Source organism: Triticum dicoccoides, chromosome 5B (assembly GCF_002162155.2).
Source record: "Triticum dicoccoides isolate Atlit2015 ecotype Zavitan chromosome 5B, WEW_v2.0, whole genome shotgun sequence".
In the NCBI taxonomy this organism is placed as follows: domain Eukaryota; kingdom Viridiplantae; phylum Streptophyta; class Magnoliopsida; order Poales; family Poaceae; genus Triticum; species Triticum dicoccoides.
The window spans coordinates 503,148,576-503,163,633 of NC_041389.1; the positions used below are offsets into that span (position 1 = coordinate 503,148,576).

Consider the following 15,058-nt stretch of genomic DNA (forward strand, 5'->3'; position numbering starts at 1 on the left):
TATATATATATATATATATATATATATATATATTTATATATATATATATATATATATATATATATATATATATATATATATATATATATATATATATATATATAGGCAACATATCTCGTGAATCCGGGCTATTTCCTGTGTCCGTGTATCCCGTCTTTCTCAGCCCCACGATCTTAATCCCGAGAATTAGCAGCCTTAGTGGTAATTTTACACTAATACGCCCACCCTCCAACTAAAACCTGCAATTTAGTTTTGCAAGGATACCCTGACCGCGCGTGTGCCTCGTGCGCCGCCGCCGTCAAACGCCAGGCGTCTCTGATTTCCGTTGAGTTGATTCCGACGTCCACCGGCAGGAAGCCCATACAGGTAGCATCCCTATCCTGTATATGCTCCACTGCTTCCACGGTTGATACGAACCTGACAAGCACCGGCAAGCCATCCATGCATGTACTTCTCCGATCTAGACCCATCTCCTTTATAAGACTATAACCGGTGATGCTTTGATGCAGTGGCGACTACAAATGAACAACTAGCAGGTAATACCACTTGCAATCAGAGACACGAGGGCACCAAAAGTTTGAGGTAAAAACAAATTCGATCCTTGTGTACATCCGTAAGTGTAGTTTGAAGGCTAATATTATAATCCTGTGTGCAGCAGTATGGATCCTATGAATAATGTTCAAATGCATACGAGCCAGGGAGGATTTAGTACGCCCAAAAAGAACACAAACATACCTCTCTTCGTAAGTCCACTTTGCACTAAGAACAGAAACTATGCATGAAGATGCTTATTTTGGTTTATTCTTGATATTGCAGTCTTCGTCTTTTATACCTGAATGTGATGAGCATCTAAAGCCTAAAGTGGGTATGACATTTGAAGGACTCGAGGCTGTGGAGAAGTTCTACAAGGAATATGCGCATCAATCAGGTTTTGGTGTTCGCATTGGACAACAAAAAAAGATTGATAATAAGGTGGTCCGTACTAAGCGTTTCATGTGTAATAGGGAAGGATTCAAGGCAAAAGATAGTAAAGAGACTAATGACCCCTTGAGGAAAAGGCGTAAGCAGACAGATACGCGATGCGGTTGTGATGCCTTGTTAGACTTTGTGGGGAGAACACCTACAAGATAGACTCACTGATTGAGCACCATGTTCATGGCCTTGTATCGCCTAATAAGCGTCATTTGATCAGATCAAATCGTAGAGTTAGTGAGAGGGCAAAAAATACTTTATACACATGTCATAAGGCAAGTATTGGAACGTCGCAGGCATACAGGCTCCTGCAAGTTAGTGAGGGTGGAATTCCGAATGCTGGGTGCACAAAGAGGGACTTGCAGAATTACTACCGCGGACTCAGGTATAAAATCAGAGATGCAGATGCTCAAATGTTTGTGGCCCAATTAGCTAGAAAGCAGGAAGTGAATTCAGCATTTTTCTATGATTTTGAGGTGAATGATGAGGGGGAGTTGGTGCGTGTGTTCTGGGCGGATGCCACCAACAGGAAGAACTATAGTCACTTTGGTGATGTGATATCCTTCGATTCTACATACACCACTAATCAGTATAACATGATATTTGCACCATTTACAGGGGTTAATCATCACTTACAAAGTGTCTTTTTTGGTGCTGCATTCTTATCAAATGAGAAGGATGAGTCATACATTTGGTTATTTCAGACCTTCCTAACAGCAATGGGAGGGGCAGCACCTAGACTCATCATAACCGATGAAGCCACTAGCATCAAGAATGGTATTGATAAAGTTCTTCCAACAACTGTGCATAGGTTGTGCATGTGGCATATAATGGAAAAGGTTCCTGAAAAGGTTGGACCTTCGATTAGAGAAGATTCTGATTTTTGGACAAGATTGAACTCGTGTGTTTGGGTTTCGGAAACTTCAACTGAGTTTGAGTCACAATGGAATTCCATCATTACTGATTTTGGGTTGGAGGAAAATGAGTGGTTGGCCAAGAGGTTTAGCATTCGATACACATGGATACCAGCGTACTTTATGGATATATCTCTAGCAGGCATTCTTCGAACCACTTCAAGATCAGAAAGTGCAAATTCTTTTTTTAACCGCTTCATTCATCGAAGGCTCGCTTTTGTTGAGTTTTGGCTGAGGTTTGACACAGCTTTAGAATGCCAACGTGAGGAAGAATTAATGGCAGACAACAGAAGCATACATACCACCCCTCAACTATTTACACCATGGACAATGGAGAAACAAGGTAGTGAGGTATTCACATATGAGGTGTTCGAGAAACTTCAGCTACAGATTATTGCTGCTAGAGACCATTGTTTTGTTCAGAGTATTACACAAGGTGTGGGGGTAAAAAATGTGACCCTGAGAGGTCGGTCTGGTAAAGTTAGGGAGGTTTGCTATGACACTACAAGCATGACAGCAAACTGTTCGTGCAAGTTGTTTGAGTCAGTCGGTTTTCCATGTCGCCATATTATCCAAGTGTTGAGGATTGAAAACCAAAATGAGCTTCCCAGCCACTACATTATGAAAAGATGGCAGAAGAGGTGCAAAAGGTAAGAAAAAGTAATACATGTGAACTGATTTCTTATTGTTATTCCGAAATCATATGACTAACAACATTCTTTTATTTTGCAGGGAGAATGTTTATGATGAACAGGGAAACCTACTAGAAGAAAAACCCACGGATGCACTGGATGCGGCCACGAGAAAGAAGATTTCAACTGTACGCAATAAGATGGAAGAACTTATTCAAAAGGCGAAGCATTCAGATGAAGGCATGGACTTCTTAACATCAAGTGTTTTGAACATTGAGGCGCCTTTGGACCAAATGGTCCCTGCAGCTACCCAAAGCACTAGGCAAGAGGAATATGAGGCTTTTATTGGTTGCAATATTCCAACCGAAGTTCATATACATCCGCCAACGGATGTTCGTACCGTGGGAAGATGCAAAAGAATAAAGCAAGGAAAGGAGATTAAGGAGGGGGATCGGAAAAATAAGGACAAAGAAGGGAAGGTAAAGGTCGCACGCTTGTGCAAGACGTGCAAGCAAATGGTGTTTCATGATAGTCGTAATTGTCCAAGCAAAAAAAGGGAAAGGGAGTGTGATTGTGCAAGATATGCAGCCAAATAGTGCTTCCTGATACAACAAGTTGTCCAAGCAAAGAATAAATTTATCTATGTTATCATGTACACTTTGGTGTACTGAATTCATGTAATGGATCAGAATTTGTGTTATGTCAAAAAAAAATCTTGATTTATGACAAGTTTAATGCTTGTCAAATGGCTACAGAATCTAGAAAATAATTATCCACTTGAGACGTTTCAAGAAACTATGCAAGCATGATTAAATTTCTGGTTTCTCTATAACTTGTGATGATGTTCAGTGTCAATACATGCATATCTGTTGCTTCTTTATTTTTGGTCAGACATGCATCATCCAGGAGGACACAATGGAGTTAGTAGATATTCAGAAAACTTTACATGGTGATTTTGCCTTACAGTTTGATCTCAAAACTGTACGTAGCCATCCCTGACCACTTATGTACTTCAACAGCTTTACTGAAATATATGCTTCGACTATATGACTCAGAAGGTCACTTATTTTTTTAACACATAACTGAATTAGTCACTTAATTTTTTGGCAACAGCAAAGAGGATAATTTTGGCCAAGTGCCAAGCAAACTACAGTAACAAGGAAAAGCTTAACTAATGCCTCTGATCTGAACAAGCCATTGCCATTCATTATGCTGTAAATATTCAACAGTTCACTGATACAAGCACTTGCATTAGTAATGTGCATGTCCCTCGACCGAGTACATCAACTCAGTATTTCCACTAGTACATCTGCTACAGCATACGACCTACTTTCTGTAGTTCTCGTCTACAGCTTCCTCTGAAGGAATCAAAGCGGCCGGGGAAGGCCATCCAGGGGATGGCGCCTCATCAGAGATGCTTCGTCACCAGCGCGGAACAACGCCAGTTCGTGATGACTTCGCCGTCGAGACGACCGTCCGGCCCATCGTCGACGTCGCTGGTGGCCGTGGGGTTGCCATCGTCGTCGCCACTTGATTCCATCGCCAGAGGACTTCTAGGGAATCGACCGGGCCGTGGTTGCAGGCTTGCCGCTGTAGGAGGCCTTCCGATTGGAATTTGATTTTGGAGGAGATGCGGCTGATTGGGCAAAGAGGATTTTGAGGCGCACAACTAGGGATCTTGCGTCAGATGCTTAAGGGGCTCTTTTGCAAATAATAATGGTTTTAAGTTAGAGAGCGGGCAGGTAAATGTAAAAAGACGCTTGACTGCATGTGAGGTGCGAGATTAAGATCGTGGGGCTAAGAAAGAAGGGATACACGGACACAGGAAATAGCCCGGATTCACGAGATATGTTGCCATATATATATAGTGCACGCATGAATCCATCCAATGGAAATTGATCGATTGCTGTCGGTGCAGGCGGACGAGTCGAGGGAAGAGATCAACAAGTGGGTCGCGGCGGCCACGGGCAACCTCATCGACTCGATCCTCCCCGCTGAGTCGGTGGGCGAGGACACGGCCGTGGTGCTCGCCAACGCCATCTACTTCAAGGGCAAGTGGGAGACGCCATTCAAGAAGAAGAAGACCAAGGTGGAGCGGTTCTACCTCCTGGACGGGACCGCCGTGGATGCGCCCATGATGCGCACCGGGCGGAGCCAGTACATCGACGAGCACGACGGCTTCAAGGTGCTCCGGCTGCCGTACAGGTCCAAGGACCCCGGCGCCTCCAAGAAGCGGCGACGCGGCACCTCGTCCGGCGACGATCCTGCCCCGCCACTACCGCGCTACTCCATGTGCGTCTTCCTGCCGGACGCGCGCGACGGCCTGTGGGACCTCGTCGGCAAGATCGCGTCCAGCCCGAGCTTCCTGCGCGACCACCTGCCGGAATACGAGGTCGATGTCGACGAGTTCCGCCTGCCCAAGTTCAAGGTCTCCTTCTACGGCAAGCTGTCCGGGGTGCTTGGGGATATGGGACTCGTGGCCGCGTTCAAGGCCGACAAGGCTGACCTGACTGGCATGGCGCCCGACGTCGAGGATACCTCTGGGGACATAAAGCGGCTGGTGCTCAAGGACGTTTTCCACAGGGCGGTGGTCGAGGTGAACGAGGAAGGCACGGAGGCGGCGGCAGTAACCGTCTGTGAGGAGGAAGATGAATCGGCCTGTCAGCCGGTGGATTTCATCGCCGACCATCCGTTTGCCTTCTTTGTGATCGAGGAGGTGTCCGGTGCCGTCGTCTTCGCCGGCCATGTGCTTGATCCTACAAAACACCAAGACACATTACACGACGTGGATTAGAAACTCGACTATATTTTGTATCTCCAATAGCCACCCGCCAACTAATGACTCAAGCTTGTGAATTTTTATTTTGCCGAAGACTGGGAGTTTAAACTGGATTGACTATTCAAAGAGAGAAATGAGTAGGGGAATATGGACTATTACTATTCATTGCTTCGAACCCGATTTTTATCCGACGAACAGGAATCACTCGAGGCCAAATCAAACGGCTAGAATCGCATCAAGCTCGAAATCGAACGGCTAGAGTGTCCGTTGCGCACCCAGTCGTGTCAAAGGTGGACACAATTTTTTTTAATACAATATATACCGTCAAAGTCGCTCACATACACGAGCATATATATACACCCATTCCTAGGCTATAATCACACACACACATACCCTACCCCCAATTGAGCACCTCCGAGAGAATGACCGGCACATCATCTTAAGATTGATAAAGTCATCAAACGCGCTTCGTAGTCGAGGGAAACGTTTTCTTCCACTTAATGAACATGGCCGGAAAGATTGAAATAAATCCAAAGAATGCAAGCACCAATGTCTAAACCCAAGGATTTCACAAATCAAAGATAAAGGATTTCAGAACAAGTAAACACAATTTTCAGTTGTCTCAACAACAGAGTTGGATCAGAATAAGGAATAAAAGTCAATTCATTCGAAATGAGACAAAGAAAAGAGTTTAAAGACGACTCAAAATTTTGGGAAGGATTTTGCCATCGAAGTTTGTCAGGCAAAATTAGCCCACTTTTAAGTCTAGGATTTGAAAACCTAGTGGACTGGGGATACCACTATCCTCCTACCAACCTATCACAAGTTGGACACAAATTGGAGAACATAAAGGGTAAAGGATGTCAATGGGAGGGGGTGAATGGGTGAGTAGGCGACTACCAACCTATGGTTGGGTGCTCACATTTTTCTGAATTTATTTCATGCTTTTTGGCAATGTGTATTCAGTGGGAGGAGATATCCCCGCCGGCTATGAAGGTGTTTGTGATGACTTCGTCAATCTCAAGATGATACGCCGACTCAATTTCTTAGAGGTGCTCATAGGTGTATGATGTGCGTGCGTTTATAAAGATGAATGTATGTACGCATATATAAGTGTATGTGTATGTATTATGTCAAAAAGAACTATAAATCTTAGAGAATCTTAATCTTCTTTGTTGATTTTAAGAGTATGGAAAGAGTGTCGATTTTCACGTTCGAGTGAAAACGGGTTAACTTTCACATCTAAATTTCTAGCCTAAAAACATGGCAGCTATATGTACCAAACCACCGACACAAAATGTCAACCCAATTAACCTAAATTCTGTTATGTGAAAAGTTCCTCTTGTTTTCTTCCCTAATCCTAGATGGCTAGGATAAACTCTCCCCTCTAGACTTTATCTACGAGTTCATGGATTTGCCTCCCCTCTGCTTACCGCTTTGGAGCGTGGTGACTTAAAGTGTCTGTTGCTCATCATAGTCAGCATCCGTTCCTGGACTACCTTTCAAGCTCCACGCCGATGCTGGAGCAAACGTCGTCGCAGCGACAGAGCCCGAGGATAAAGGTCCACCACGAGGATACCGCCGTCGCCACGCCATCCTTGCTTGTTAGCGTAGTTGCCGCACCTACCTGCTCATCATCCCTGTACATTCTCTCGTGCGATGATGGTGAATACAGTTGAGCACGGTGAATGAATACGGTCGAAAATAGTTGCAGTTGCAGTCTTTCTCGTGCTATCTCATCTTACATTCTCGACCAGTGTCTCGGCACAAGCAGCTGAGACCGGTGTGCTCGCTTGAACATGGCCATGTTCCCGTTCACCGGCATGCACGCGCAGCCGCACAGGCCTTAGCTGTTAGCTCGACAACATGGACACCATGATGAGCACGGCGAAGGTTCACACATCTAGACCTTGCCCCATAGCGTTCGCCTTGCCGGTAAACATATTGTAGAGCATAGGTTTTAGGACACCCTTTTATTTAACCACTCATCTTTGCCTTGCCACCGGCGACACGTAAATGATACCCATGATGGCGACGGCGCCGAGGATGTGCACCGCCAGAAGGATGGCGACGTCGACAAAGAACTGCGACACTACAACGTCGCGCCTCAACCTCGTGTTGTGCAAGTAGCCCAACGGCTTGCGAAAGTGTTGCGTGCATGCGATTTAAGTGTGTTGTGTGCGTGTTAATTAAATATGCATTCAAGTGTGCTGTATGCGTGTTCTGTGAGTACATATTAAAACGAAGTTGTGTGGGCACAGTTGTGTGCGTACGTGGGCTTCAGCAGATGATCGCTGGTTCTCCTGCCACGCATGGCATTTTTTAATTGACAGATGGGGCCCACATAGGTAGAGGGAGGGTGTTGTGATGTTTGACCAGTCAACAGAGAAAAATACGGAGCTATACGGTGACCCAGTGACCGTATAATCACCTCAAGTTGTATATAATGATCGTATTGACTGTATTCTTAAGTACAGTGATCAAAGTGAGCTTTTGACACAAGTTTAATGACCGCGGGTGCATTTTACTCTTTCTTTTAATACAATACAATCGAAGTCGCTCACATACACGAGCATATATACACCTATAAACACACACACGTATATCTTACCCTTACTGAGCCTCTCCGCTCCGAGAAAATGACCGGCACATCATCTTAAGATTAACAAGTCATCAAACGCGCCTCGTAGTCGAGGAAAACATCTCCTTTCACTTAACGAACATCGCCGGAAAGTCTGGAATAATAAATCTAGAAAAAATATGAGCATCAATATTAAGTCTAGGACATGAACCTTGATGGACTGGGGGATACCGTTGTCCTCCTACCAACCTGTCCCAAGTTGGACACAAGAAAAACATAAAGGATAAATGATGTCCATGAGAGGGGGTGATTGCGTGAGTAGGCGACTACCAATGTATGGTTGGACGCTTGCATTTCTTTGAATTTATTTCACGCCTTTCGTCCAATGTTCGCTCGGTACCCAAAACCTAAGCTTGGTTGGAGGGAGTGGATAACTGCCCAATGCGTGAAAGTTAAAGGAAAAACTGCCAGATCTCAGAAAGAGAAAAAAGATAGTGCCGAATGCACGGTACGCATTTCTTTCGGCTAAGTTTTTTTACCGGTGGAGGGAGGTACCGGTGTAGAATCAGCCACAAACATTGCTTTGAGATTGGTGTGGCTAGTAGACCCCACTTTCTCTCTTTTAGCAATACCAAGCTTATACAAATAGATATACAGGGTTGGACGGGGTCCACAACAGTACTTTTGTCAGGCGACAGGGTGAGGAAGAGCGGATGGACGAGCTGCATGCACACACACTAAATACTTGCATTTTATTTTCCATACAACATTATAAAATGTTGATAACTTTTGAACTAAATATCCAGTTTTGAAATATTTTATATTTTTAAATTCAGGGCGGCAAGACCTTTAAAACAAGATCAATCTTGGATGCACTTGGCTAGTTTGAATTTTACCGTTTCACTCATTTCAGAGAAAGCATTTCAGTCAACTTTACATTTCACTAGTTTCGGAAAATCTTCCAGTCAATTTCACATTTCACTAGATTCAGAAAACACACTGTAATCATTTACAAAAGATAGATTTCACTCATTTTAGAAAACACATTACACTCATTTACGAAAGACGGATATTACACTCATTTACGAAAGACAGATTTCGTTCATTCAGAAAACACATTACACTCACTCCATTGAAAATACTATATTTCACTTGTTTCAAAAAACCTTGTCCACTCATTACAAAAGATATATTTCAAAACTAATTTCACTGCGTGCTTGCGAAATTGATATACCACTCATATAAAAATTGATTTCAATCATTTCAATAAATATATTTTACCACATTTTATAAAATAGGTTTATTTCACATATTTCTTACGAAATAGGTTTTGTTCATGCTATTTCTTTTGAAATAGGTTTCTTTTGAATATTTGTTTACTCATCCTCACAAATATGAATTTTCAGTTTCAGTAAACTTATTTCACTACAAAAACACATTTCACTCATTTCAGAAAACACATTACACTCATTGAATTGAAATATTGTATTTCACTCATTTTGAAAAATCTTTTTCACTCATTACAAAAGATATACTACAAACTAATTTCATTGTGCGCTTGCAGAACTGATATTTCACTCATATAAAAATTGATTTCAATCATTTCAATAAACATATTTCACTCGTTCAAATGTATTTCACTCAAAAACTCCACTACTAGGGAAAGGCCTACTAATGGCGCACCGGTTTTGCCTACTAATGGCGCACTACCGGTGCGCCATTAGTAGCACGCCACTAGTATTTTTTACTAATGGTGCACCACTGGTGCGCCATTAGTATCTAGTGTACTAATGGCACACCAGGCAGTGCGCCGTTAGTATGTAAGACCATGCGCCATTAGTATGCCTCCCGGGGCCCATATGTAACCATGTGCTTTGTCATACTAATGGCGCACTCTGCCTTGATGCGCCATTAGTATCCTTTGGCATACTAATGACGCACCTTGTGGTGATGCGCCATTAGTATGAATATTTGGTTTTTTTTTTGCTTTTCTGATTTTTGCACATGTTACAAAATATATTATTGGACAGAATATAGACAGCAGCACACAACAACAGCAGATTCATCGAACACAATAGAAGATTAGTCTTCGAATACAATTCATCGTATTAGTCTCCGAATTTAAAAGACCGAAGAAAGATAAAACATTACAAGTCTCAAGACCGCGAGTATCGAGTTTGTCTTCACATTACAAGTCGATATCGATCATCTAAACTACCATCACATAAAAGAGAGCTGCGGTCATCACGATGAGCATCATCGTGATCAAACTGGTCTTCATCCGGTTCCTCCAACGCTCCCTCCTCTCTCCCGCTAGATAGCGGTCGTATCTAGATTCGGCCTCCGCCTTAGTGGTGTACCCTTTGTAACTGTTACCGCTGAAACGGTGAATCTGTCTCCGACACTCCTCCCAATCGTCGTAGACTCCGGGAACCTTACCCTTGTACACGAATATGACGGCATCTCTATGCACAAGCCAAACAATAGACAACAGACAATACATAAGCAATATGTAAGTATGCAACAAAAGGATCGGAAGAGAAAAGCAAGACATTAATAGCACGATTCATGATCCTACTAATAAATAGCATCGATTACATCTAAGTTGAATGACTATCCAAACCAAAGACATACGAATTCATTAAAGTTTAATTACAACATGAGCCAATCAATGTTTCAGAACTACACATCACTACTTTCGACTCGACTCATCGGACAGGAGCGTGGATGAAGTGTCGTCTGTCGTGATGGTCATGAAATCGCGGTCGTTGTCACCCTGCATTTGTAGCGTTCCATATATCTCATTGTTGGACGGTTGATATCTGAGGTAGAACTGCCCCGAGGTATGAAGGACATCTTGATGGATGATGTCCGCAAACTCTTACTGGATGCGAAAGAATTCTTGTCTGAGGTCCGCGTCCTGGGTTGCCGACAACCTCGCGGCCCAATCTTTGAGACTATCTGGTAGCAGAAGGTGATGATGGTCCCTTACGATCGCCCGCATGTGATGGAGGGCGTAGTAGGCATCCTTCTGACCGCCAGGCGGCTGCTTGACACAGCAGAAATTCGTATTGTGTGAGAAGGTGTGCTTGCCGTACTTACGAACTGCCCTGGTGAAGGTGCCTCCAGATTTGGCGTAGCCGGGGAGAACATCATCAAGAAATTTCTTGACATTTGTGTAGTCTATCTTGGAGTTACGGTTCGGGTCGAAATACGTGGCCATGGAATATTTCGGGCTTAAGAGGATGAGTGTGCAATGTGTGTCACTGCACAGAATATGGAATGTTAGAAAAAAAAGAACGATCGAAATCTAAGAAATCATATGTTACGGGGCGGTTAAGGGATGACTTACTCGGGAAAGTAAGCCACAAGGAAGTTATCCTTATCTGGGTTTGCCAGAATGACGCCTTCGAGGTGTGAACTCGCAACTTGGCGGTCCCCGGCGCTGCTCAAGTGCTTGGCACGCATGTAGAAGGGGTCGACTATCACGATGTCCGGGGTCTTGTCTCTAATGATCCGCATCTCCATACTCAGCGAAAACAACCGAACGAAGGTGTAGTGCAGCGGATGAAGGTTAAACATAGCAAAGATGTCATCAAACCGCAGGACGATCGTACCCCCGATGTCGCCATCCACAAAGCCCTTGCCCTCTGGCACCTTGGCCACGAAAACCGGGTATGCCACATCATTCTCTCTGAGACGCCGCTTCTCCAAAGAAAGAACACTGTCGTGCAGACTCCGCATAGCGCTGGTTGCAGCATTGAGCATATTTGGTGGTAGCATCGCCCTACCCGCCACATGCACCCTCCTCGAGATATCCTTAGGTGAAGGTGGCCCGTCCTGAGCACGGATTGAACTCAGTGCCGGCTGGCTCGCACCGGCGCCCTTGTTAGTCTTTCGTTTCCGTCCCTTCTTCTTGATCTCCTGTAATGGGACCGAGTTCTGCTCACAGACCGCCTTCTTGAGCGTGTTGGGACTGATAATATTTCGCACCTCAGCTATATGAGGCTCGGTGAAGGCGGGAGCTGGAGGCGTCTCCTGAGAACTGAACGCCAGACGACGCCTGTTGCAATTGGATTTCTCCGCTGTATCAGCTAGATTGCGGTCGTCTTGGTTGGGTTCTTGAGAAAGAGGCCCGCAGAACTCATCAGCGTACCCATGTTCGGCAAAGTACTTATCGACTTTGGTAAATGTATCATCATCGTTGTCGTCGTCGTCCGGATCCTGTGTCATAGGGATGTCCGTATCCTGTGCCATAGGGATGTCCGACATAGGGATGTCCGGCATGTCAGGTAGCGTTGCGGCGTTCTTGCCATGGCTTGGCGCCGGCACGACTGGCGGTCTTGTCTGTGGGGTGGTGTCCCCCGCCCCCAAACGAATCTGGCTCTTCGGCCAAAGCAGGGGCCAGTTTACGCAGGCGCTGAGGGTCATCTCATCTTCTTCGTCGGCCCCATCGGGTCGAATCGGAGGTAACAGCTCGTCGTAGCCTGGCAGCACCCGAACCACTTCAACCCTATACACTGTGGGTGCCATCGGATTACCGTGGAACATGCGGTTGCCCGGTTGAACGATTCTGCCCTTGGCGACATCGACCAACTCGCCGCCCACGAAGTGCAGAAGAGTGCAAGGAACGTCGGCGGCGCCCTGCGAAAACATGTAGGGCGTCAGGGATGCCCAGTCAAAGGCAAGGAGATGAAGTCATCGGCCGAGAGGCCTAGTTACCATGATGCCGTCGAGCTCGGCTAATGTCGAGGCACCGCCAACGGCGAGCGTGCAACTGACAGAGGGGGCGCTTGCTGGCGAGGTGCCGGCCGGCGTACACCCGGGTGCATTAAGCTCCAATGCCCGTGCCGGCGCCGGAGACACGAATACCACCTCCGCCGGAGACACCAATGGCGCCGCCACCGGAGACACCAATGGCGCCGCCTGAGACACCAATGGCGCCGCCTGCGCGCTGTGCGAGTTGCTGGCCGTGAAGCTGGGAACCGGGGGAGGCCCCTGTTGGTCGTCCGCAATCCACGTCGTCAGCCCATGAATCAACGTAGGCACCATGGCGTTGAGCTTCGTTCCCAGTTGTTGTTCCACTTGCTCTTGGACAAGCTCCGAAATCCGCGCCACTTGTGCCTTGAGTGCTTCAACCTCGCGCGTCTGGCTTTCCGAGCTGGTCTTTTTCTCCTTCCACACACCAGCGGTATAGTATGACCCCCATTTTGTGGACAAGCCTTTGCCGGCCACACGACCAGCTGACGTCGGCTTAGTGAGCTTATCCTTCTTTTTCATTACGTTCAACGCCCTATTTAAAGGGGTGTCGAAAGGGGAGCTCTGAGACGACCACGTGCTACTGCTTTCAGTGTCCTGCGAAAGGAACGTGAACCATTTAGAAATATTGGGGATTAATTAGAGTGCAACCATATGGAGCTAATTACGTGGGGGTGTATTCCTTACCAGAACAAGCTCAAGCGCCCTGGTCTTCGGATCCGTGGTAAGCTCCTTTATTATCGGGTCCTCCTTATACCAGGCCCTGACAAAGTTCCTGGTCTGCTTGTCACCGCTGTATTTCTCGAAGCGGGGCGGTAGGCCTTGCTCGGCATGCTCTGCATCCTCCTTGTCCCATATAGGCTCCACCACTCTGTAACCGCCGGGACCGAGTTTGTGTTCCCCTAAGTTCAGCCCCCGCATTTCTTCCCCCCACTGACTTGATTCGGAGGTTGCGCTGCTCTCGCACTTGATCTTGAACTCCTTGTACTCATCTTCGCTCATCAAAGGATATTTCGCCTTGATCTTATCATAACTATCACCTTTATCAATCATTCTCTTCACCGCGCTTCTCCAAGTAGACAGGGCCGTGCTCATCCCCATGAGGGCGGCACTGTACACTTTATTTCCTGAGAGGCGTGTGTTTTCAAATTCGGCGGGGAACTTGTATCGTTCGTGCAGCTTCATGAAGAGGAGGTTGCGCAAATTCCCGTGGTCCTTATGCCTAAGGTTCTCGGTGTTGATCGAGATGGTGCTCCAGAGAATGTACCCGAGCTGAAGCGAGTACCCCTTGACTATATGTTTGGGCTCCGTTGGATGCCCGTCGGAGTCCACTTGAGTAAATTCCTCCTTGAGGGTGCGGAGCGCATTCGGGCGCCGGTCCTTCCTTTGCTTCTTCGATTGGCTGCCATCTGTGTGTGCGCCGCCATCATCAGTGGTGGCATCCTCGGTGGCACCATCAGTGGTGTCATCCCCGACGCCACTAGGGGTTGTGTAGTCAGGATCGGTGTCTTCCGCAGCGTCTTCATAGCGGTGAGGTTGTTCCTCCATCTCCTGGGATAGCTCCCAGAATTGCTTGCCACCCGAACCACCGGCCTCATCGTTGTGGGCCATGTTTCGCTCTAAATAGGAAAAAAGTTTGGTCAAAAAGTTGGTTATTGTCAAGGAACAAGATCATGGTCTCATCATTTAGGGTTTGTCGACGCTGAGGCACCCTAAAAGCCTAAGCTTTCATCATTTAGGGTTTGTCGACGTCGAGGCACCCTAAAAGCCTAAGCGTACATCATTTAGGTTCTCATCGACACTGAGGCATCCGGGGCAGCCAAGTTAAGTTTTCATCATTTAGGGTTTATCGATGCCGAGGCACCCTAGGTTGGGCCTAATCACTTGGCACTAATCACTTGGCTCTATTGCCACCTATGTTGGGTTTATCATCTAGGGTTTATCGATGCTAAGGAGAATTCTAAGTTGGGCCTAATCACTTGGCTCTATTGCCACCTATGGTTTAATGCAACAAGAATAAAGGGGCAGTTGATCCTACTTAATTAAGTATTAAGATACCCCGGCCCATGCATTAGTAGCAAGTACCCCATATGTCCTATTTTTAGCAAAGTCATGCTAAAATTCACGGAAAATTTCAGCATGACCTTTGCTGAAAATAGGACATATGGAGTACCCGAATTTGCCGGAATGGAAGCTAATCAACATTCTGGCAAACTCAAAGGCCTCTCGGGGTACCTGCAAAATCACCACGACACGATGGTCGGAGACAAAACCCAGCAAACTAGCACCACAATGTGCCTCTACTTTCATATGGATGAAAAGGCCACAGACCATATGGTCCTCTGCTTTCATATGGACAAAAATCAGCTTAACTTATGTGAGCTTCCATTCCAGATCTAATAGCAGCAAGTTGTTCACTTGT

General features: G+C 46.0%; 2 protein-coding genes and 1 long non-coding RNA gene across 4 annotated transcripts in view; all 3 read left to right on the top strand.

Moving 5' to 3' along the window:
* LOC119309864 (serpin-Z2A-like) overlaps positions 1-5,312 on the top strand; it is a 20,442-nt gene extending 15,130 nt beyond the window's left edge. The window contains exon 2 of the mRNA XM_037585766.1: positions 4,437-5,312. Coding sequence (XP_037441663.1) covers positions 4,437-5,312 — 876 coding nt within the window. The remainder of the gene's footprint in view (positions 1-4,436) is intronic.
* LOC119311175 lies at positions 128-850 on the top strand. Of its 2 annotated transcripts, XR_005150910.1 has the most exons (4): positions 128-366; positions 510-582; positions 656-743; positions 817-850. It is a non-coding gene; the product is annotated as an uncharacterized LOC119311175 (long non-coding RNA). The 2 variants fall into 2 exon arrangements; XR_005150909.1 differs by having other exon boundaries at positions 128-582.
* LOC119311174 (protein FAR1-RELATED SEQUENCE 5-like) lies at positions 1,994-3,304 on the top strand. Its single transcript, XM_037586807.1, has 2 exons — positions 1,994-2,536; positions 2,619-3,304. Exons 1-2 carry the CDS (start codon positions 2,010-2,012, stop codon positions 3,112-3,114), a joined length of 1,023 nt encoding a protein of 340 aa, XP_037442704.1. The 5' UTR covers positions 1,994-2,009; the 3' UTR covers positions 3,115-3,304.
* Positions 5,313-15,058: the final 9,746 nt, after the last annotated feature.

Excerpts from the sequence above, each read along its gene's own strand:
- LOC119311174 (XM_037586807.1), top strand. The coding sequence starts at position 2,010 with ATGGATATATCTCTAGCAGGCATTCTTCGAACCACTTCAAGATCAGAA. Across the intron at positions 2,537-2,618 it reads TGGCAGAAGAGGTGCAAAAG|GGAGAATGTTTATGATGAAC; the intron begins GTAAGAAAAAGT and ends TTTATTTTGCAG.